Raw genomic sequence first — 16917 nt, forward strand, 5'->3', positions numbered from 1 at the left:
TAGCATCCGAATATTCGATGTGATCCTGCTAAATTTTAGCACATCGTATCCATATAGTCTGCAACTGCGAGTGCCCGGCGCCAAGCACAGGTTGGCTGACCATGATTCAGCACGGTATCGAGATGCGTGGAACACGGGGAATTGGGGAAAGTGGGGGCGCGTCGGGCTCGTTTCATGGACTCGCCTTGGTATTCCGTTGACGTCAAGTTGCAGGCAAGGTCAGAGGCCATGGCGGTTCCATTGTCTCACGCGGTCTCATGGTTTGCTAGTGGAAGAAGACGGGAAGAAGCCCGTGTGCTTTTAAGATTTTCCTTTTCTTTTTCCTTCCTCTAAGGCCTTGCTCGGTTGAGCTTTTATTTTTGGCCGAAGCCGAAAATTGGATCATGCAATCCAAATAGCGTGATTTTGGATTTGGTTTTGTAGCTGCTGCTGGCTGTGAAACGAATAGGTTGTTGCTTCTCATATCAGTTAAAAGTGCATTGGGTTTCGTGGAAGACAAGGTGTTGAAATAATGGGCCTAGCCCATAAGTAATTTTAGAATTTCAAATAAATCTCAAAGCCCATTAGCGTAAAGAGGGGGTACACCATATGTTAGTCCCATATTGCTAATAGATAAGGGTGTTGGGGCTTTTCCTTCCTGTATATATGGACCACCTCCCTCATGAAAAAGATGAAATATAGACTATTATACGGGAAGGCCCCCAAGTTAGGGTATCCCTAAGGTGGTCTGTACTAGTTAGGTTTTTGCCTCCTCTTGCTGCTGCGCCGCCACCGTAGTCTACTCCATCCCGATTGTCAGCGTGCACCGGCGATTGGGAGAGCAGGTCTTCGGAACCGTCGTCTTCAGCGATCCTGCACCGGGATAGGGCGAATAAGATTTTTGGGAAGCGCTCTGCGCGACTGCTCGATCGCTTCCTCCGCTTCGTCAAGTTCTTCGTCGACTTCTTCACCACGGCTCGTCTACCTATTCGTCGCTCGGGCATTACTCGTCGTCGCGAACAACGTCAGGCTGCTGATCGTCGTCGCCTGCTGTACCCGGTAGTCGTCCAGGAGCCTGTCTTCATCAAGAAAGAAACGTACGATCTCTTATCTCAAATTATATCTTCCATACTAGCATTATGATCTGTTGCAGTCTGATAGCACTGGATAGTATGGTAGAATGTGTGATTCTATTTGCAATGATAGACTTGTCTAGATCTTGCGTAGACATGTCTAGTTTAATCTACTATCTGTTCATCGTATTCATGATTTATTTCTGGATTAAATTAAAACTAAAAGTGCTTATATATCCAACAATCCAAAAACCTTATTGTAGGCACTTTAGTTTTATGGTTGGATTTCTTGATGCACTGAGGCCAGCACCGTTTGCTGGCATGCACTTCAAGAGGTGGCAGGTGAAAGCCACGCTGTGGTTTACTGCCATGAAGGTGTTCTGGGTGTCCAATGGCAAGCCAGAAGGGGTTCTCTCTCCTGAAAAGGAGAAAGAATATCCGGAAGCCAACACAATCTTCTTGGGCGCTGTGATTGGTGCACTTGCAGAACATCTACAGGATGTGTACCTTCATCACACGGTCGCAAAGGAGTTGTGGGACGATCTGACTGCCAACTACGGTGGCTCAAGACACTGGCATTGAACTGTACATCATTGAGCAGTATCATGACTACAAGATTGTTGACGAAAAATCTGTAGTCGCTCAGGCTCATGAATTACAGTGCATGGTGAAGGAACTCGATCTGCTAAAGATTGTCGTGTCCGACAAGTTTGTGGCTGGGAGCATTATTGCCAAGTTACCTCCATTCTGGAGGGATTTCGCCACTTCTCTCAAACACAAGAGGACAGAAATTTCTGTTTCAGACTTGATTGCGTCTCTTGATGTTGAGGAGAAAGCTCGGGCTAAAGATGGACGATCTAAAGCTGTTGAGGGTCAGACTAGTGCCAATATGGTGCACCAATCACATCACAATGGCAATGGTGGCAAGGGTAAGGGCAAGAACAATAAGCCTAAGCAGTCCACTACCTTCAAGAAGAAGCCGCCAGTTGGAGCAAGAATGTGCCCGACTGACAGAAGCTCTTCGGGTGCATGAAGTCGGGGCGAAGTCCTTTGCCGTGGAACACGCGGATCACGTGGTTCTGCAGGAAAAACTGGAGAGCCGCTACAAATCCTTGAACAAGAAGTATCAATGTAAGCAATGCGACTACTTTGGGTGTGTCCAACTGTAGTTGGCTGTGGCCTGAGTTCTTTGCTTTGTAGAGCTCAAGAAGCAGGAGGCGGCTGCAAGGAGCCAAGTTATTGATTGGAGGAACGCTCATGACCGAGTGGCAGATGAAGCCGAACATCTTCGGGCCGCGCTCACGGAAGCTCAGGCTGCTTGCGAGCATCAGCGGGACCGAAAGATGCAGAATGGCGTGATGCTTGCCATGACCATGGTGGCATGCAGAGATCATGCCCAGACCTTGGGAACGCTTCGAGGCGAACTCCGAGAGCTGTCTGGAGCGGCCGAAGACTTGGTGAATGCCACAGCCCCCGTGGAGGAAGGCGCGGGACCGCAATCGCTAGTAGAGCGACTAAGAGCTGCCCTGAGTAAAGTGGCGGGACTTTGCAAGACTGTTTGCAAACAGGTGCTTGCGGTTGTGAAGTCCTACTACCCGAGGGCAGACTTGGCGGCAGCAGGTGATGGCGTGGCTCGCAACTGCACAGAGGAGGCCTATGCGCAGTACCTCGAGGAGGCGGAGCCTATTGCATCCAAGATGTCGGAGTTTGTCTCCTTAGAAGAGTTTTAAGCTGCTTGTGTAATCTTGTATCTGAGTACATTGATATTTTGAAATGCCAAGCCTTTGGATTTGTTGTTGTTGTCTTGCAAAGAGTAGTTTTTACTCCATTTTGTCGAATCCCGAAGTATTGCACCTCTGCCGGGCCCGACCCTCTGGGGAGGAGATTCGTCTCGCTCGACCCTGAGTTTTGGGGTCGGCTAAATCTGACCTTGTCGAGGGTAAAAATTCCGCCTCGCCCGACCCCGAGTCCTGGGGTCGGGAGAGCCGGACCCCTGAGCGAGACTCCTCGTCGTCCGACCCTGAGTGAGGCTCCGCTTCGCCCGACCCTGAGTCCTGGGGTCGGCGGAGCCCAACCCTTTGGAAGGGTAGCTCCGCCTCGCTCGACCCTGAGTGAGGCTCCGCCTCGCCCGATTGAGAGTTCGGAGTAGTCGAAGCCCCCGACATGTAGGCTGTGCTTGGCTTGTAGTCCCGAGTGTCGAGTAGTCGTAATGCTGTTTGAGTACTCGTCTTTTTGGGGGACACGGGTGTACTGTTCTCGTCTGTCCTTTGCGAATGTACGGGTGTACTGTGCTCCTTTGTCCTTTGCGGATGCACGGGTGTACTGTGCTCCTTTGTCCGTTGCGGCATGAGTGCAGTCACATGGGCAGAGTCAGGAGTTGTCAGACTCATTGATCACGGGTGCACAGTAACTCTTGGGCCGGTGGTAGTTGTGGCTTTCGGCTATAAATAGGGCCATCTGGTGGGCGAACCAACTCAAGCTCCTGAGTAGCGATGGATTGCCTGCGGTTGCTTCTATTTGAGTGTAGAGAATCATCAAAGAGTGCACCTGTGCTAGAAGATTCCTCGTAGATTGAGGCCACCTTCGCTCCACAGACTCCTGCGCTCGTAGGGATAGCCGCGATGCTAGAAGATTCCTCGTAGGAGGTTTCATCGCACGCCTCATCTTGCAGCTCCTGATCCAGTGGAGTACGCGCTGGAACTCGCGAGTGATGGGTGATGAGTGCCGCGGTCTTCATCCCGCTCTGAAAGAGGTGGAGGTGCGGCCGTAGAGTAGATGGGCTTCGCAAGGCTAGCAAAAGAGCAGCCTTGGTTCCCTCTAGGCGCGTCTTGCCGGATTTGGCGTTGCCGCTGTCCAGGCGATGGCGATGATAGAGTACCTGGCAGTGCCTTGGGTAGGATACCTGGGCGTGGCTGCGTTTTACGCAGCTTCCTTACGTGTGGGCCCTTCCTGCGGTCGGCAAACCTGAGTGGCCTTGTGATATAGTAAAAGTCTGAGGCTTAAATGCAGCCCGCCAGTAGGCAGTTGCTTGTAGTCTTCGTGTAAGCCGAGTCCTTGTACTCGTATGTTAACTTGATGTACTCTTGTTTCAGTAAAGATTGATATGAAGATTTTGTATCAGGGCAAGGATCCTTGTTGTACTGATAGCTCGTCGAAGCGAACACCCCTTGACGTCGGTAATCGGGTAGTCGTCCCGAGTAGTTGCCTTGAAGTGAGTACTCGAGTGCTGCTATGGGTAATAGCGACAGAGGTGTTCTATATTCCAGGAGTTCGGCACTTGTTCTCCTGAAAGCTCTTGGAGTCTGTAAGATCCGGGTCCTGTAACCTTTGATACGATGTAAGGACCTTCCCATGGTGAATTGAGTTTATGTAATCCAGACGTGTCTTGAATACGTTTAAGAACTATATCGCCCGAGTTGAAAGATCTTTCCTTGACGTTGCGGTCATGATAACGCCTTAAACCGTCAAGGTATCTGGCAGATTGCACTAGTGCTGCGCATCTTGTTTCTTCCAAACTGTTTATATCCGTTCGCCGCGTTTCTATTGCAAGTTCTTCGTCGTAGTGCTCAACGGATGGTGATTGCCATATTATATCGGCGGGTAATATGGCTTCCGAACCATATACCAGAAAATAGAGTGATAGTCCCGTAGTCTTGCATGGTTGGGTACGTAGGCCCCACAAGGCATTGGGTAACTCTTTGAGCCATCGGTCGCCTTTGGTGTTGCCGACGTCATGTAGTCGTTTCTTCAGAGCATCGAGTATCATGCCATTAGCTCGCTCGACTTGTCCGTTGGCTCGCGGATGAGCAACCGAGACATAACGGACGTCGATGCCGCTGTTCTCGCAATATTCCCAAAAGGCATGATTATTGAAGTTTGACCCGAGATCTGTGATAATCCTGTTGGAAAAACCATAGCGGTGTACGATTTCATCCAAGAAGTTGAGGACTCGGTCTGCTTTGGGGCAAGTGACCGGTTTGACCTCGATCCATTTGGTGAACTTGTCAATTGCCAGAGTACTCTGTTGAATCCTCCTGGAGCAGTTGGTAACGGGCCAATCATGTCGAGCCCCCAGCAGGCAAATGGCCATGTTGGAGGTATTGTGACTAGCTTGTAAGCCGGCACATGCTGTTTTGTGAAGAATTGACAACCTTTCCATTTCTGAACCAGTTGTTTGGCATGGGCCAAAGCCATTGGCCCATAGAAGCCCGCTCTGAAAGCCTTGCCAACTAGTGTCCTTGAAGATGCGTGGTTGCCGCAGATTCCTCTGTGAATCTCTTCTAGGATTTCTTGGCCATCTTCTCTGGTGACGCACTTCATGAGTACTCCAGATGATGCACCTTTCCTGTAGAGCTTGTCTCCGACTAGAACGTAATTCTTTGCGTGTCGGGAGATTTGCTCAGCTTTATTCCTGTCGGATGGTAGCTGGTGATCTTTGATGTAGTCGATAAAGGGTGTCCTCCAGTCGACTTCTATCATCATGATTTCTCGGGAGACGTCAGTAGTCGGGATTACTAGCGGCGTGACCTGTTCAGGTATGGACGGCTTGCGTAATTCGTGTACGAAAATTCTTGCTGGAACTTCTGCACGAGTTGAGCCCATTTTGGATAAAACGTCGGCGGCAACGTTGTTGTCGCGAACGATGTGGTGGAACTCCAAGCCGGAGAATTTGTTTTCCAGTTTACGGACTTCTTTGCAATAAGCGTCCATGTTGTCCTTGTTTCGGTCCCACTCGTCATTGACTTGGTTTATGACGACTAGGGGAGTCGTTATACACCAGTAGTCGTTTGATGCCGAGGGAGATTGCGAGGCGAAGACCGTGTAGCAGTGCTTCGTACTCGGCTTCATTATTAGATGCTTCCCAGAATATCTGCAGCACATACTTGAGTTGGTCTCCCTTAGGGGAGATGAGTAAGACGCCTGCGCCGGCTCCTTCAAGTTTGAGGGATCCGTCGAAGTACATTACCCAATGTTCTGGTCGTTCGATTGGAGTTGGAACTTGATTTTCGGTCCACTCGGCTATGAAGTCGACCAAAGTCTGAGACTTGATGGCTCTCCTTGGCTTGAAGCTCAAAGTGAGAGCTCCGAGTTCGACTGCCCATTTGGAGATTCTACCCGTGGCATCTCTGTTATGGAGAATTTCGCCGAGCGGGAAATCGGAGATGACTGTGATGTTGTGCCATTGGAAGTAATGGCGCAGCTTCCGGGAGGTGAGCAGAATAGCATATAGGAGTTTTTGTATCAGTGGATACCGAGTTTTGGAGTCCGAGAGTACTTCGCTGACGAAGTAGACATGTCGTTGAACCTTGTAAGCGTGGCCCGGTTCAGACTGTTCGACTACTATTGCCGTGCTGACGACATGAGTAGTAGTGGAGATGTATAGGAGCAAGTATTCGTTCGGCGAGGGAGCGCTGAGTACAGGAGGCTTTGACAGAAAGTCTTTGAGTTGTGTAAACGTCCTCTCTGCCTCTTCCGTCCATTTGAACTTGTCCTGACGTTTGAGAAGCTTGAAGAAGGGTAGTCCCTGTTCTCCAAGTCTCAAGATGAATCGGTTGAGAGCGGCCATGCAGCCTGTGAGTTTCTGCACATCCTTAATGCTGGCTGGTGCCTGCATGTTTGTGATGGCAGATATCTTTTCTGGGTTGGCCTCAATGCCGCGATGGCTAATGATGAACCCGAGCAGTTTGCCGGAAGATACTCCAAAGACACACTTCGTAGGATTGAGTTTCCATCGGAAAGCACGGAGACTGGAGAAAGTTTACTCCAAGTCAGCAATGAGTTCCTCCCGGTTCCTTGTTTTGACGACGACGTCGTCGACATAAGCTTCGACATTGCGATGAAGTTGTTTTTCAAAGCACATCTGTATGGCCCTTTGATAAGTTGCTCCTGCGTTCTTTAGTCCGAAGGACATTGTTTTGTAGCAGAAAGCTCCAAAGGGCGTGATGAACGCTGTTTTGGCTTGATCTTCCTCTTTGAGGCTTATCTGATGATAGTCGGAGTAGCAATCGAGGAAGCATAGCAAGGCGCACCCGGCGGTGGAGTCAACCACTTGATCAATCCTGGGTAGCCCAAAAGGATCTTTCGGGCAGTGTACCCGGGTTGTTATTTTGAGTAATAACAAGTATCTCCCTATCCGGGTAGTAGCTTCCGGAACTTGATGTAGCAATCTCTGTGTAGTTTTCTTCGTGGTTGGACGTAAGTGGAACGCCCTCTTGATATGGCAGGTTGTCTATATGGACGACAAGGCGTGAGTCGTAGTCACGGTCGAGAAAAGATGGTCGCAATCCCGGCCAGTGGACGAATCTGCCTTGTGGTGTCGAAGTTATTACCAACCCTTGAGCTGGACCAGATAATGGTATCTCTGGTGAGTAGGATGAGTCGGAGTCAACATCCTCGTCACGCCCGAGTTCAACTCGGGTTCGAGCGAGAAGATCTTGGTAGACTTTTGTCGTGTTGCGGAGTCCGTGTGGGAACCGCTTTGAAGTCGAAACTGATTTGGATGCTGATTGGGGCCGCCGAATCCGAAGAGAGTCCGACCCTGAGTCCGGAGGTCGGTTGAGCCCGACCCTTTGGGGGAGTGGCTCCGCCTCGCCCGACCCTGAGTGGAATTCCGTCTTGCCCGACCTCGAGGCCTGGGGTCGGGAGAGCCTGACCCCTGAGCGAGACGTTGGAGTAGTCCGAGGCAAAGTCGAATCCGACACGTAGTCGAACTCGAACTCGTTGACTTTGAAATCTTGATTTTTTCTGGTCAAATCTTCTGGTTTCTTCTCGTGAATGTCGACGATCTGGCACCGGAACGATCCCGAGCCTTCGGCGACGCAGAGCCAGGATCCAAAAGCGAAGGTGGCGCCGGCTTCGATGAAGAAGACGGGCCTGATGATGATTTTCGCCATTGAGTTCGCGCTGAGAAACTCGACGAGGTCCCCTACCTGGCGCGCCAGCTGTCGGTGTTTTAGACCGGCAACCCGCCTAGGGGTACCCTAGGTGGTCTTTTATGCGGTAAGAGTCGTCGAGAATTAAGGAATCAATGGTGACGCAAGGAACACGATTTAGACAGGTTCGGACCGCTAGATCGCGTAATACCCTACGTCCTGTGTGTTGGTTTGTATTGATGTATGTTCTGGTCTTGATAGATCTGTCTTTGAGGAGGGTTCCTGCCCGGCCTTATATACCAGGAGGGCAGGGTTACAAGTCTGAGTCCTAATCGGGTACTATTACAGAGTTCTACTCGGTATTGACCCGAGTAGTTTTCCATAAACATACAAGAATAGTCCGAGAAGGATACGCCTATCCTTGTTCTGATCTTGTCCGAGTACGTTCCTTAGTGGGCCATCCAAAGCCTACTCGTGAGCCTGAGAAGCATACCCGACACACCTGCACTGCACTAGGCAGAGCCTCCGCTTGCGAGCGAATCTGATAGTGGGGACTCACTAGAACGTTAAAAGAAATGAGTGCCAACGAACACTCGAAAGTTTAGTTTTTTTCTCTCGAAAAACTCAAAAGTTTAGCTGACAGATCAATTAGATATTTTGTCTGCTTTTTGTGTGAGAATCGTGGTAACTATGGCTCAGCGGGAAGGAAATTTCATGCAAACTTACAAACTCCAATGCTTTCCACAGTGCGAAAAGCAAAAAAAGAAGGAAATTTCCTCAACTAACCGCGAAACTTGAAAGACGGGAAAAAAAATGTGATCACAACAACCCATACGTACGCAGGCCAATCTCTCACGTGTCCGGTGCGGTATCTTGGCATTATCGGGTCTGCAGCTTTCTGCCCTCCACACCCGCAAAGCCACCGCCGCACGGCGACTCCCCCTCACCCGCCGCTCCCCTTCCCTCACCTCGTGGCGGTCGCCCCTCGTCGCCGGCGACGACCGAAGCGGGCGCCCGTAGCATCGCACCTCCGGCGTCGGCGAGCGCGCCCGTCCGGCGGAGGGGGCGGCCGAGATGGCGATGCGGCACCTCATCACGGGCCAGAACAGCTGCGCCCCGGACGGCGCCTCGTCGTCCAACCCCCTCAACGCCTTCGCCAACGCCGTCCTCGGCCAGTCCTCCAAGACGCGGGTGAGCATCCATAGCCTTAAGCTCTGCCGGCGTAGTCTGGAGCTCGGGGGCTTAGTCGACGCCGCGGTGATGGTTTAAGTCTTGGATCAGCCAACCGTGCCGCTCGGGTTGGTTAATTTCTTATGGGCGGAGCCATTGTTCCGAAAGAAAAATCAATCCTGCTATTCTATGTTGTTGGTAGTTCGATCGTATCATGTCGCTTGTGTTTTTTGTGCGGTAATTGTGTGAGCCCCAATTGGCTAGTATATCACCACGCCAGTCTACTAGATGTGCCTGATTCTGAGTAGAATTAGTGATCTCTGCGTTCCGCTGCCACTTGGCTCCGATGGAGTTGTGAATTTGTTTATCTGGAACTGAAATTGCCAGTACACCTCGGTGAAGATCATGTATCAAATATGAGGTAGTTCTTTTCTGTTGCCAAAGAGGAGCGGGATGAAACAGCTCATTTTGCTTCAGCTGATAGGATACTCAATTTCCCAATTTAGGTACTCAGTAAGAAATACTAAGTTAGAATTTCTGATTCACCTACTTATTGTACCATGTTTCTCTGATATAAATTAGAGTGGATCTATAATATTCTGCTGTGGTTAACATCCAAATGCATTGATTAATAGGTTACAGTTAACATCAACACAACTCTCTCCATAAAAACACCCTTTTCCCTTTATTTGTGCAGTCAATAAAGGAACTTCCTGGCTCAGTCAGTGTTCCATCTACATCTGATTTTGGCACAGCTGCTCCCTTGTCAACCATCCCAGGTTCAGATGATGAGTTCAAACAAGATCAACGACCCCTTGCACGGGTAAGGGTTATTCCGAATGCTGCCCATTTATTCCCTTTACATGCAATCCTAAGTCCTAACTGTAACTGAGAACCTGTAGGGTGCCGACTTCATTCATTGGGGTCCTGCTAATGATTGGATTGAATCTTTTCGCCCTCCTGGGGTTCCTGAATTTGGAGTAACAGAATCACAAGTTGCAGAATTTGACCAAATCTATAACAATACAGGGACAACCATTGGACCGCCCTTGGATGGTAAATGTCTAGATTTTAGTCTTTCTTTTGACTGGTTGTTTGTCTGTGTATGTTGCACAAATACATATCTGATAGTGCATATAATACACCCAGCTTGTTGAATACAGTAATAATTATTGTTGTGATATATTACTGCTCTTATATATTACAATCCTTGCTTTGTGCGGCTCTTACTGTTTCACATCTGGCATACTTCCAACCCAGCTTGCTTGAGACAAAAGGTTTGGTTGTATCAACAGTAGGCACTAGATCCCACTTTAATATATAGTGCTTGCATACTATAGAATAGTTAAAATCTTAAATGCCTTGGTTCTTGACTTTTTGTTATGCAAATTGTGTTTGATTGTGAGGATTGAAGTTTAGTATATTCAAAAAAAGCCTTTGATAAATAGATGCATTGTTCTTCTAACATACTATATGAAAATGGAGAGTTTACCTCAGGCTCAGTATTTTCCTAGTTTACAATGATACCAAAGTACAACACTACAGTGATTCTCACATAATTCATTTCAGGTCCACCACAAAGGGTGTTGTCTGGTGTCTTGCATTCTTTTCTTGCAAGTGGCAGAGCTGGTGTGCCGTTTCAACCTGTTCCAGTACCAGCTCTTGGTTTATCTGAAAGTGACAAACAATGCATACGAGATCGTAGCTGCATAATGGCACGGCATATTTTGGCTGACCAACCAGAAGAATATATACAGGCTCAGGTTAACTTATAATTTCTAAACTCTCTGGATCTGAAAAATTACCTAGGACCATATGTGGTTTGATCAAAATATTTCTGCTTTCTGTTCGCTTGTTTAGCTAGAATTGCACAGTAGCTTCAGTTTTGCATGCACCTTACAAGTTCAGTATTTCTCTTATTGTTGGTGATCTTACTTTTTTATGTTTGTCAGGTCAATACCTTGTTGCATTCGCTTGATATTGACAACCGTATGAGAGGCCCTATGCATGGACAATACCCAGAGCTGGAGCAGTACTGGAATCAGTCCCAAAGTTCTATGGGACCTGCTTCGATGCATAATGCTGCAGATAAATGGATTACCGAGTTTGGAAATCAAAATAATAACCCAGAAAGTTGGGCAAATTCTTTCGAGCAGCAATATGGCCCAAATGGTTGGGCCTCCGAGTTTGAACAGGTCAGAGTCTTCAGCGTGCTTGTTTAGGATTTCTGCAATATCGATTCTGAAAGTTGCTTTTTTGCTGAGCAAGTTCTCTTAGAGATAGACAGGATGTGGAGTTGATATGGATTTATCTTCTCAGCTCTTTTTTGCCCTCAATCCAATTCTGTGTCCAATTTGGATGCTTAATATTGCTTTGCCTTCTTGCAATATGCTTGTGCCTGGCATGCCCAATTTTTAGTACCTGTGATTTAAATTCTCATCTATTTTTTATACTGTTGCAGCATCAGTCTCAGATGGCCATGGGTCAGATGGGAGGAGCGAACATGGCCAGCCTGGCTGCTATGGAGCAATCCCGTATGCTTGCACAAACATTAGCAAGTAATAATGACCCCAAGTTTCAGGTATAAATGATATCACTGTATATAACTCTTTTATATGTTCTGTGCACTGTGATTTGCTAGATAAGCAGTATCTACTTCATTTTCCAACTTGGCTTGAATTTTGATTGAAGCATAACTCGTCCTAGTTTGCTCTGTTTGTTCTGATTAGTGTCTCTGTACACAATTGGCTGGCTGGATGTGATGCATTAATAATTCAAATCCATTTAGTGTACATATGCTGTTGACCTATCATTTTGCTACATGTAAAAGCAGATCATTTTTATCATTGAATATGCACATTCCGGTCAGAGTGTTTTTTCCTATCATTTCTGGTGAAGTTGTGTGGTATAGGGACTTATTGCATTTTATTCTTATAGATAACTTTAACAGGATGACACATGAGCCATCAGCTTTGAATCACCGATACTTCGCTGACCCTGCCGTACCCATATCTGATACTTGCTTATCCGATACTTCGATACTCTCTGTGTATCACCACTGTGTTGTTTTCCAAAATCGTGTATAGCTGTACCGGTATCGCTGTATCAGTGATACATAGGTCATCAGTTCGGAAATTGTTTGCATATTCTTTTGCATGCCACTTTTTGAAAAGTGCTTTGCATACTTTGGGTTTCTTTAAAGTTAACATGCCTTAATTGTCTAAATATAATCTTGCTTTCTAGAGTGACCGAGTGGGGACCTCATTGGATATGCAGAGAGGGAATAGTGTGCACTACTTTTGTATTGACTGTTCACATTGGTACCGCACTATTACTTGTCATATCTGAACCATTATTGTTCAGTATTGACTTGAGATTTTCCTAGACCGTGTATCAAACAACGATATTTTTACCAGTCTTATATTAAGTTTATAGGGTCATTTGGATCATCCTGTTGTAAGGGCCTGACAATATCCTTCTTTTCCATTTTGGGAAGAATTCTAAGTTCTTCCAGTTTGTTTCAAAGATGAGCCGTGGTGAACTTATTATAGAAGATAATCAAGTAAAACAAGGTTCCGCATCCCAATCCAATGGCTGGGCTGATGAATTTCAAACACAGTACAATGCTAATGCAAACACATGGGCGGATCAGTTTGCACATGAAGAGGTAATAACAGAGAGATGGGTGTACAGCATGCTTAATGGAGATTTAATTTTCCATGGTCAGAGTAAATCTTTTAATAATCACTGGTGCATCATGGCGATTTGTAACATGCAACTTTTTAGCTTTTTTGCCTACGAGCATGTGTGAAACTAGAAGTCGTCAGGATGTGTTTGTTCAGTAGACTTGCAGAACTGCTGAAGCTTCGGATTAGATATCTCCCAAACCCATCGTGGCTGCATTTTCTCTATAGGACCTGCATATGATGAAATGATCATCCTTTAGTGCAAACCTTCTAATATTCTGGCATTCTTGGTGTTGGCAGCATCACACCTTTTGTTTTGTTCACACTTGTATCAGCTGTGCTCTGATTATATTTTCTCACTATTCTTTATCCTGCAGCTTTCACAAGGGGCGGATAAGTGGGCTAGCGAATTCTCTAGTCAACATAATCAGGGTGCTCTAAATGAGAGCTGGGTTGATGAGTTTTCAAAATTAAATGTCACTGATGAATGGGCAGAAGAATTCAGTGGAGGTGGTTTTGGCGAAAGCTCTGCTGATCCATGGGCAGATGAGTAAGTACAAGTCTCTTGTGCCTCTGTACATTTGCTTTGTCATGGGAATAGCATTCAGTTTGAGTCGACATCAATTGCTTCTTTCTTGGTGTGTTGTCAGACCTATCAATCAGATACTGAAATAACTTTGGGCCTTTTATTCAAATATCCCATCTAGTTTGGCAAATTATTAATATAATTGTCTGATTAGTTTATATGCTGTGTGAATTATGTTATGTTTTAGAGGAGACCCTTTCATATAGCTGTTACATTATGGTATCATACCACTAACTGTTATCATGCTTTGTTTCTAGGTTCCAAGAACAGTTGTCATCCTTCAAACAAAGCTCGGGTGCTTCTCGAGGGGTTTATGTTTTTTCTGAGATGAACCCTTATGTTGGTCACCCTAATCCAATGCAAGAAGGACAAGAGCTCTTCCGCAAGGGCCTCTTAAGTGAAGCTGTTCTTGCTTTAGAGGCTGAAGTTTTGAAGAATCCTGATAATGCTGAAGGTTGGAGGTTGCTAGGAGTAACACATGCAGAAAATGATGATGACCAACAGGTGATGTTTCTCCCTTTAATGTTTAGATTCTTTTATGTGTCAGTTATGATTGTATCAAAAATCAAAAGACATACTAGGAATCAGGGCACTTACTTTTTCTCAGTACGTAGTCCAACATGTATTTACTGCATTTTTGTGTATGAGTTGTGTTCATTATGAGTTTTGAATAGATCGATTTCAAAGAGTTGTTTAACCAAATCTGAGACTGAGAGGTAAAAGCATTAAGTTTGGTACAGGGTGGCCGAACTTGATTGTTTGTAGCTGTCCTGCATGCAGTATACAGATTGTCATGAGGGATAGTGTGAACCATGCTCCATTGCAGTTCTGTATACCTATCGGGAAAAATGCACTTTTGTTAGTCTTTTCACGATAAACTATGATGTTATGACCTAGGGGTTCCATGCTTCTCCATTTCATTAAGGTGACTTTTGTTTCTAATTTATTGCTTTGAATTCAGGCCATTGCAGCGATGATGCGGGCGCAGGAAGCTAATCCGACAAACCTTGAAGTTCTTCTCGCTCTTGGTGTCAGTCACACAAATGGTTAGTGCCTGGAATTGTGAGAGCAATTTAATGTTCTCAATGTGCTCCTGGCGCTCTTGGACATAATTTACTGACAGAAGTTGTGATTGGAAGTAATCTTATTTCCACACTGATGCAAAGCTATTTCACCAGGAACAGTGAACAACTAAACACACCTTATTGAACTAATTCATGTTTGAGGGAAAACATATCTATTTTCTTTTGTAGTTTCAAAGAAAAGAAAAACTTTTCCATGCTCCTCCAAGCTTCATGGCCAATAATGGAATGCTTTGCTAATAGCATTTTTATTATTTAAAATTTTTAAATTTAGTTCAAGTAGGAAATTAATCGAAACAGCAAATTATATGATATCTTGAAAGGGTTTAATTTTCTGCGCAATTTCTGCAGAATTGGAGCAGGGAGAAGCATTAAGATATCTTTATAGGTGGCTTCAGAATCATCCAAAATATGGGGGCCTTGCCCCTCCACAGTCTACTGATTCACCTTATGGTCCAGATGTAAGTGCATGCTATGTGCTTTTAGTGTGGATGTTTCAGTTTTGTATATTAACTCATCGAACTGTGACAACTTCAGATTTCAGATGGGTATCCTGTATACATGATTAGATGTTTTTAGCTGCAGTCATATACTTTTGTCCATTCTAATGTGTTTCGATATATTTATTTCTCAAAATATTTTCATTCTGACATACTAAATGCTTACGTCTCATCAGGTTGTTAGATTGTTTAATGAAGCAGCTCAGATGTCACCTGAAGATGCCGATGTCCATATAGTTCTGGGAGTCTTATACAACCTATCAAGAGAGTATGATAAAGCTATAGCTTCATTTAAGACAGCACTACAGCTCAAACCTCAGGACTATTCACTCTGGAACAAGCTTGGTGCAACCCAAGCAAACAGCATCCAGAGTGCTGATGCAATACTGGCGTATCAGAAGGTAATTAGTTACGATATGTGTTTATATTTTCAACTTCGGTCATTCTTCCCAGTCGACGACCCAACTTTGTTTCTATCCTTTTTTATGCTTAAATGGCCGCTTATCCTGTCCTTTGTTGGTCTTTGGCTATTCCTTTTAGTGGAATATTTCTGGGTACTATATCTGTGTAAGATGCAAAACTAGCATGCAAAACTGTATGGTTAATGTCTACTTGTCTTAACATAAATTCCTAAATAATGCATGTGGGTCCTGTCGGACTTGTTATTGAAACTCAGAAATGACTATTATATAGACTGACACAGACATGGAAGAAGTGGTTTCATGTTGCAACTTTAGTGGCCAAATTCATGGTACAATGTAAGATTTGTTTTGCCAAATTCTTTAAAGACATCTCATCAGTTTGATTAACATAACATTTTTTGTATTATCTCCTCCATCTATGGCTGATATAAATAAATAGTTGTAATTCAAACTTATCTTTGGCTTATCCAATGTAGATAATATTGCGGCATACTGGTACAATAACCCTTGTTTATGGATTTGAAACACAACTAATCACAATATGTTGCTTGTTGGTTTCAGGCTCTAGACTTGAAACCGAACTATGTCCGTGCATGGGCTAATATGGGAATCAGCTATGCCAACCAGGTAATTTTTCTCAAGCACTGTAGAATGCTATCGCTTGATCATGTTATCGGCTGTAAATCACATTCTTTAATACTACCTTGTGCGAAATAAGAGATCATATTTTGACTTTGCTTACCTTCTCAACACTACTACACTAACATGCAACCATGTGGAACTTCTATTTTTTGGTTATTTTTGCGAACTGTTGTAAGTTTTGCATGGCAACAGACAACCTGGTAACCCTTATTGATGCAGCTTTTTTTATATGTTGCTTATGCAGGGTTTGTATGAAGATTCCATTCGGTACTATGTAAGGGCAGTTGCGATGAATCCGAAAGCTGACAATGCCTGGCAGTACTTGAGGATTTCTCTTAGGTATGTCATGAACGTTTGCTGTTCCTTCATGCGAACCTTATAATAAGCAATGCTGATTTTACTAACTAATCATATGCTGTTCCATTTTAAACCAGCAATGCGTCACGAGCTGACATGATTGCTGCATGTGATGCCCGCAACCTCGACGCCCTTCAGAAAGAGTTTCCTCTGTGAGTCTTGGTACTGGACAGTAGCTGTTGAGCAGAACCTCGTCCAGGAAGGAAAGCAGCAAACTTGCAATACGCATGCTGTTATTGGCTGCACTCATGGAAATGGAACTGGAATCCAATAGCCTTTTGTTTTTCTGATTCTTGTTTGATGTATGTCGATTCTTCTATTTAACAAGCAAGTGGGGATGTATAGGAAGTGGGGAACAACACTGAATCGTAGATGTGAAATACCATGTCGATTGGCAAAGGTAATGGTGGCAAAGGGGGGACAATATTTGTAGTTACACATTTACAGAAGGCACAGCAGGAATAAAAAGAATGGTCGAATAAAAAATGTCCTTTATCTCGAGGGTGGTACCTCTGCCTGTTCAATGAAGTAATGGAAATATATCTCCT

General features: G+C 45.4%; 1 protein-coding gene across 2 annotated transcripts; it reads left to right on the top strand.

Annotated features, from left to right (window-relative positions):
• The first annotated feature begins 8803 nt into the window (after positions 1-8803).
• LOC117860357 (peroxisome biogenesis protein 5) lies at positions 8804-16878 on the top strand. 2 transcript variants are annotated; one of them, XM_034743637.2, is made up of 15 exons: positions 8804-9115; positions 9792-9917; positions 9997-10150; positions 10664-10857; positions 11047-11289; positions 11556-11675; positions 12591-12761; positions 13158-13330; positions 13624-13870; positions 14328-14412; positions 14800-14909; positions 15125-15349; positions 15932-15997; positions 16257-16351; positions 16447-16878. In XM_034743637.2, exons 1-15 carry the CDS (start codon positions 8999-9001, stop codon positions 16523-16525), a joined length of 2205 nt encoding a protein of 734 aa, XP_034599528.1. In that variant the 5' UTR covers positions 8804-8998; the 3' UTR covers positions 16526-16878. The 2 variants fall into 2 exon arrangements, with proteins under 2 accessions (XP_034599528.1, XP_034599529.1); XM_034743638.2 differs by lacking the exon at positions 12591-12761 and having other exon boundaries at positions 8805-9115.
• The last annotated feature ends 39 nt before the right edge of the window (positions 16879-16917 follow it).

Source organism: Setaria viridis, chromosome 6, assembly GCF_005286985.2.
Source record: "Setaria viridis chromosome 6, Setaria_viridis_v4.0, whole genome shotgun sequence".
Lineage (NCBI taxonomy): Eukaryota > Viridiplantae > Streptophyta > Magnoliopsida > Poales > Poaceae > Setaria > Setaria viridis.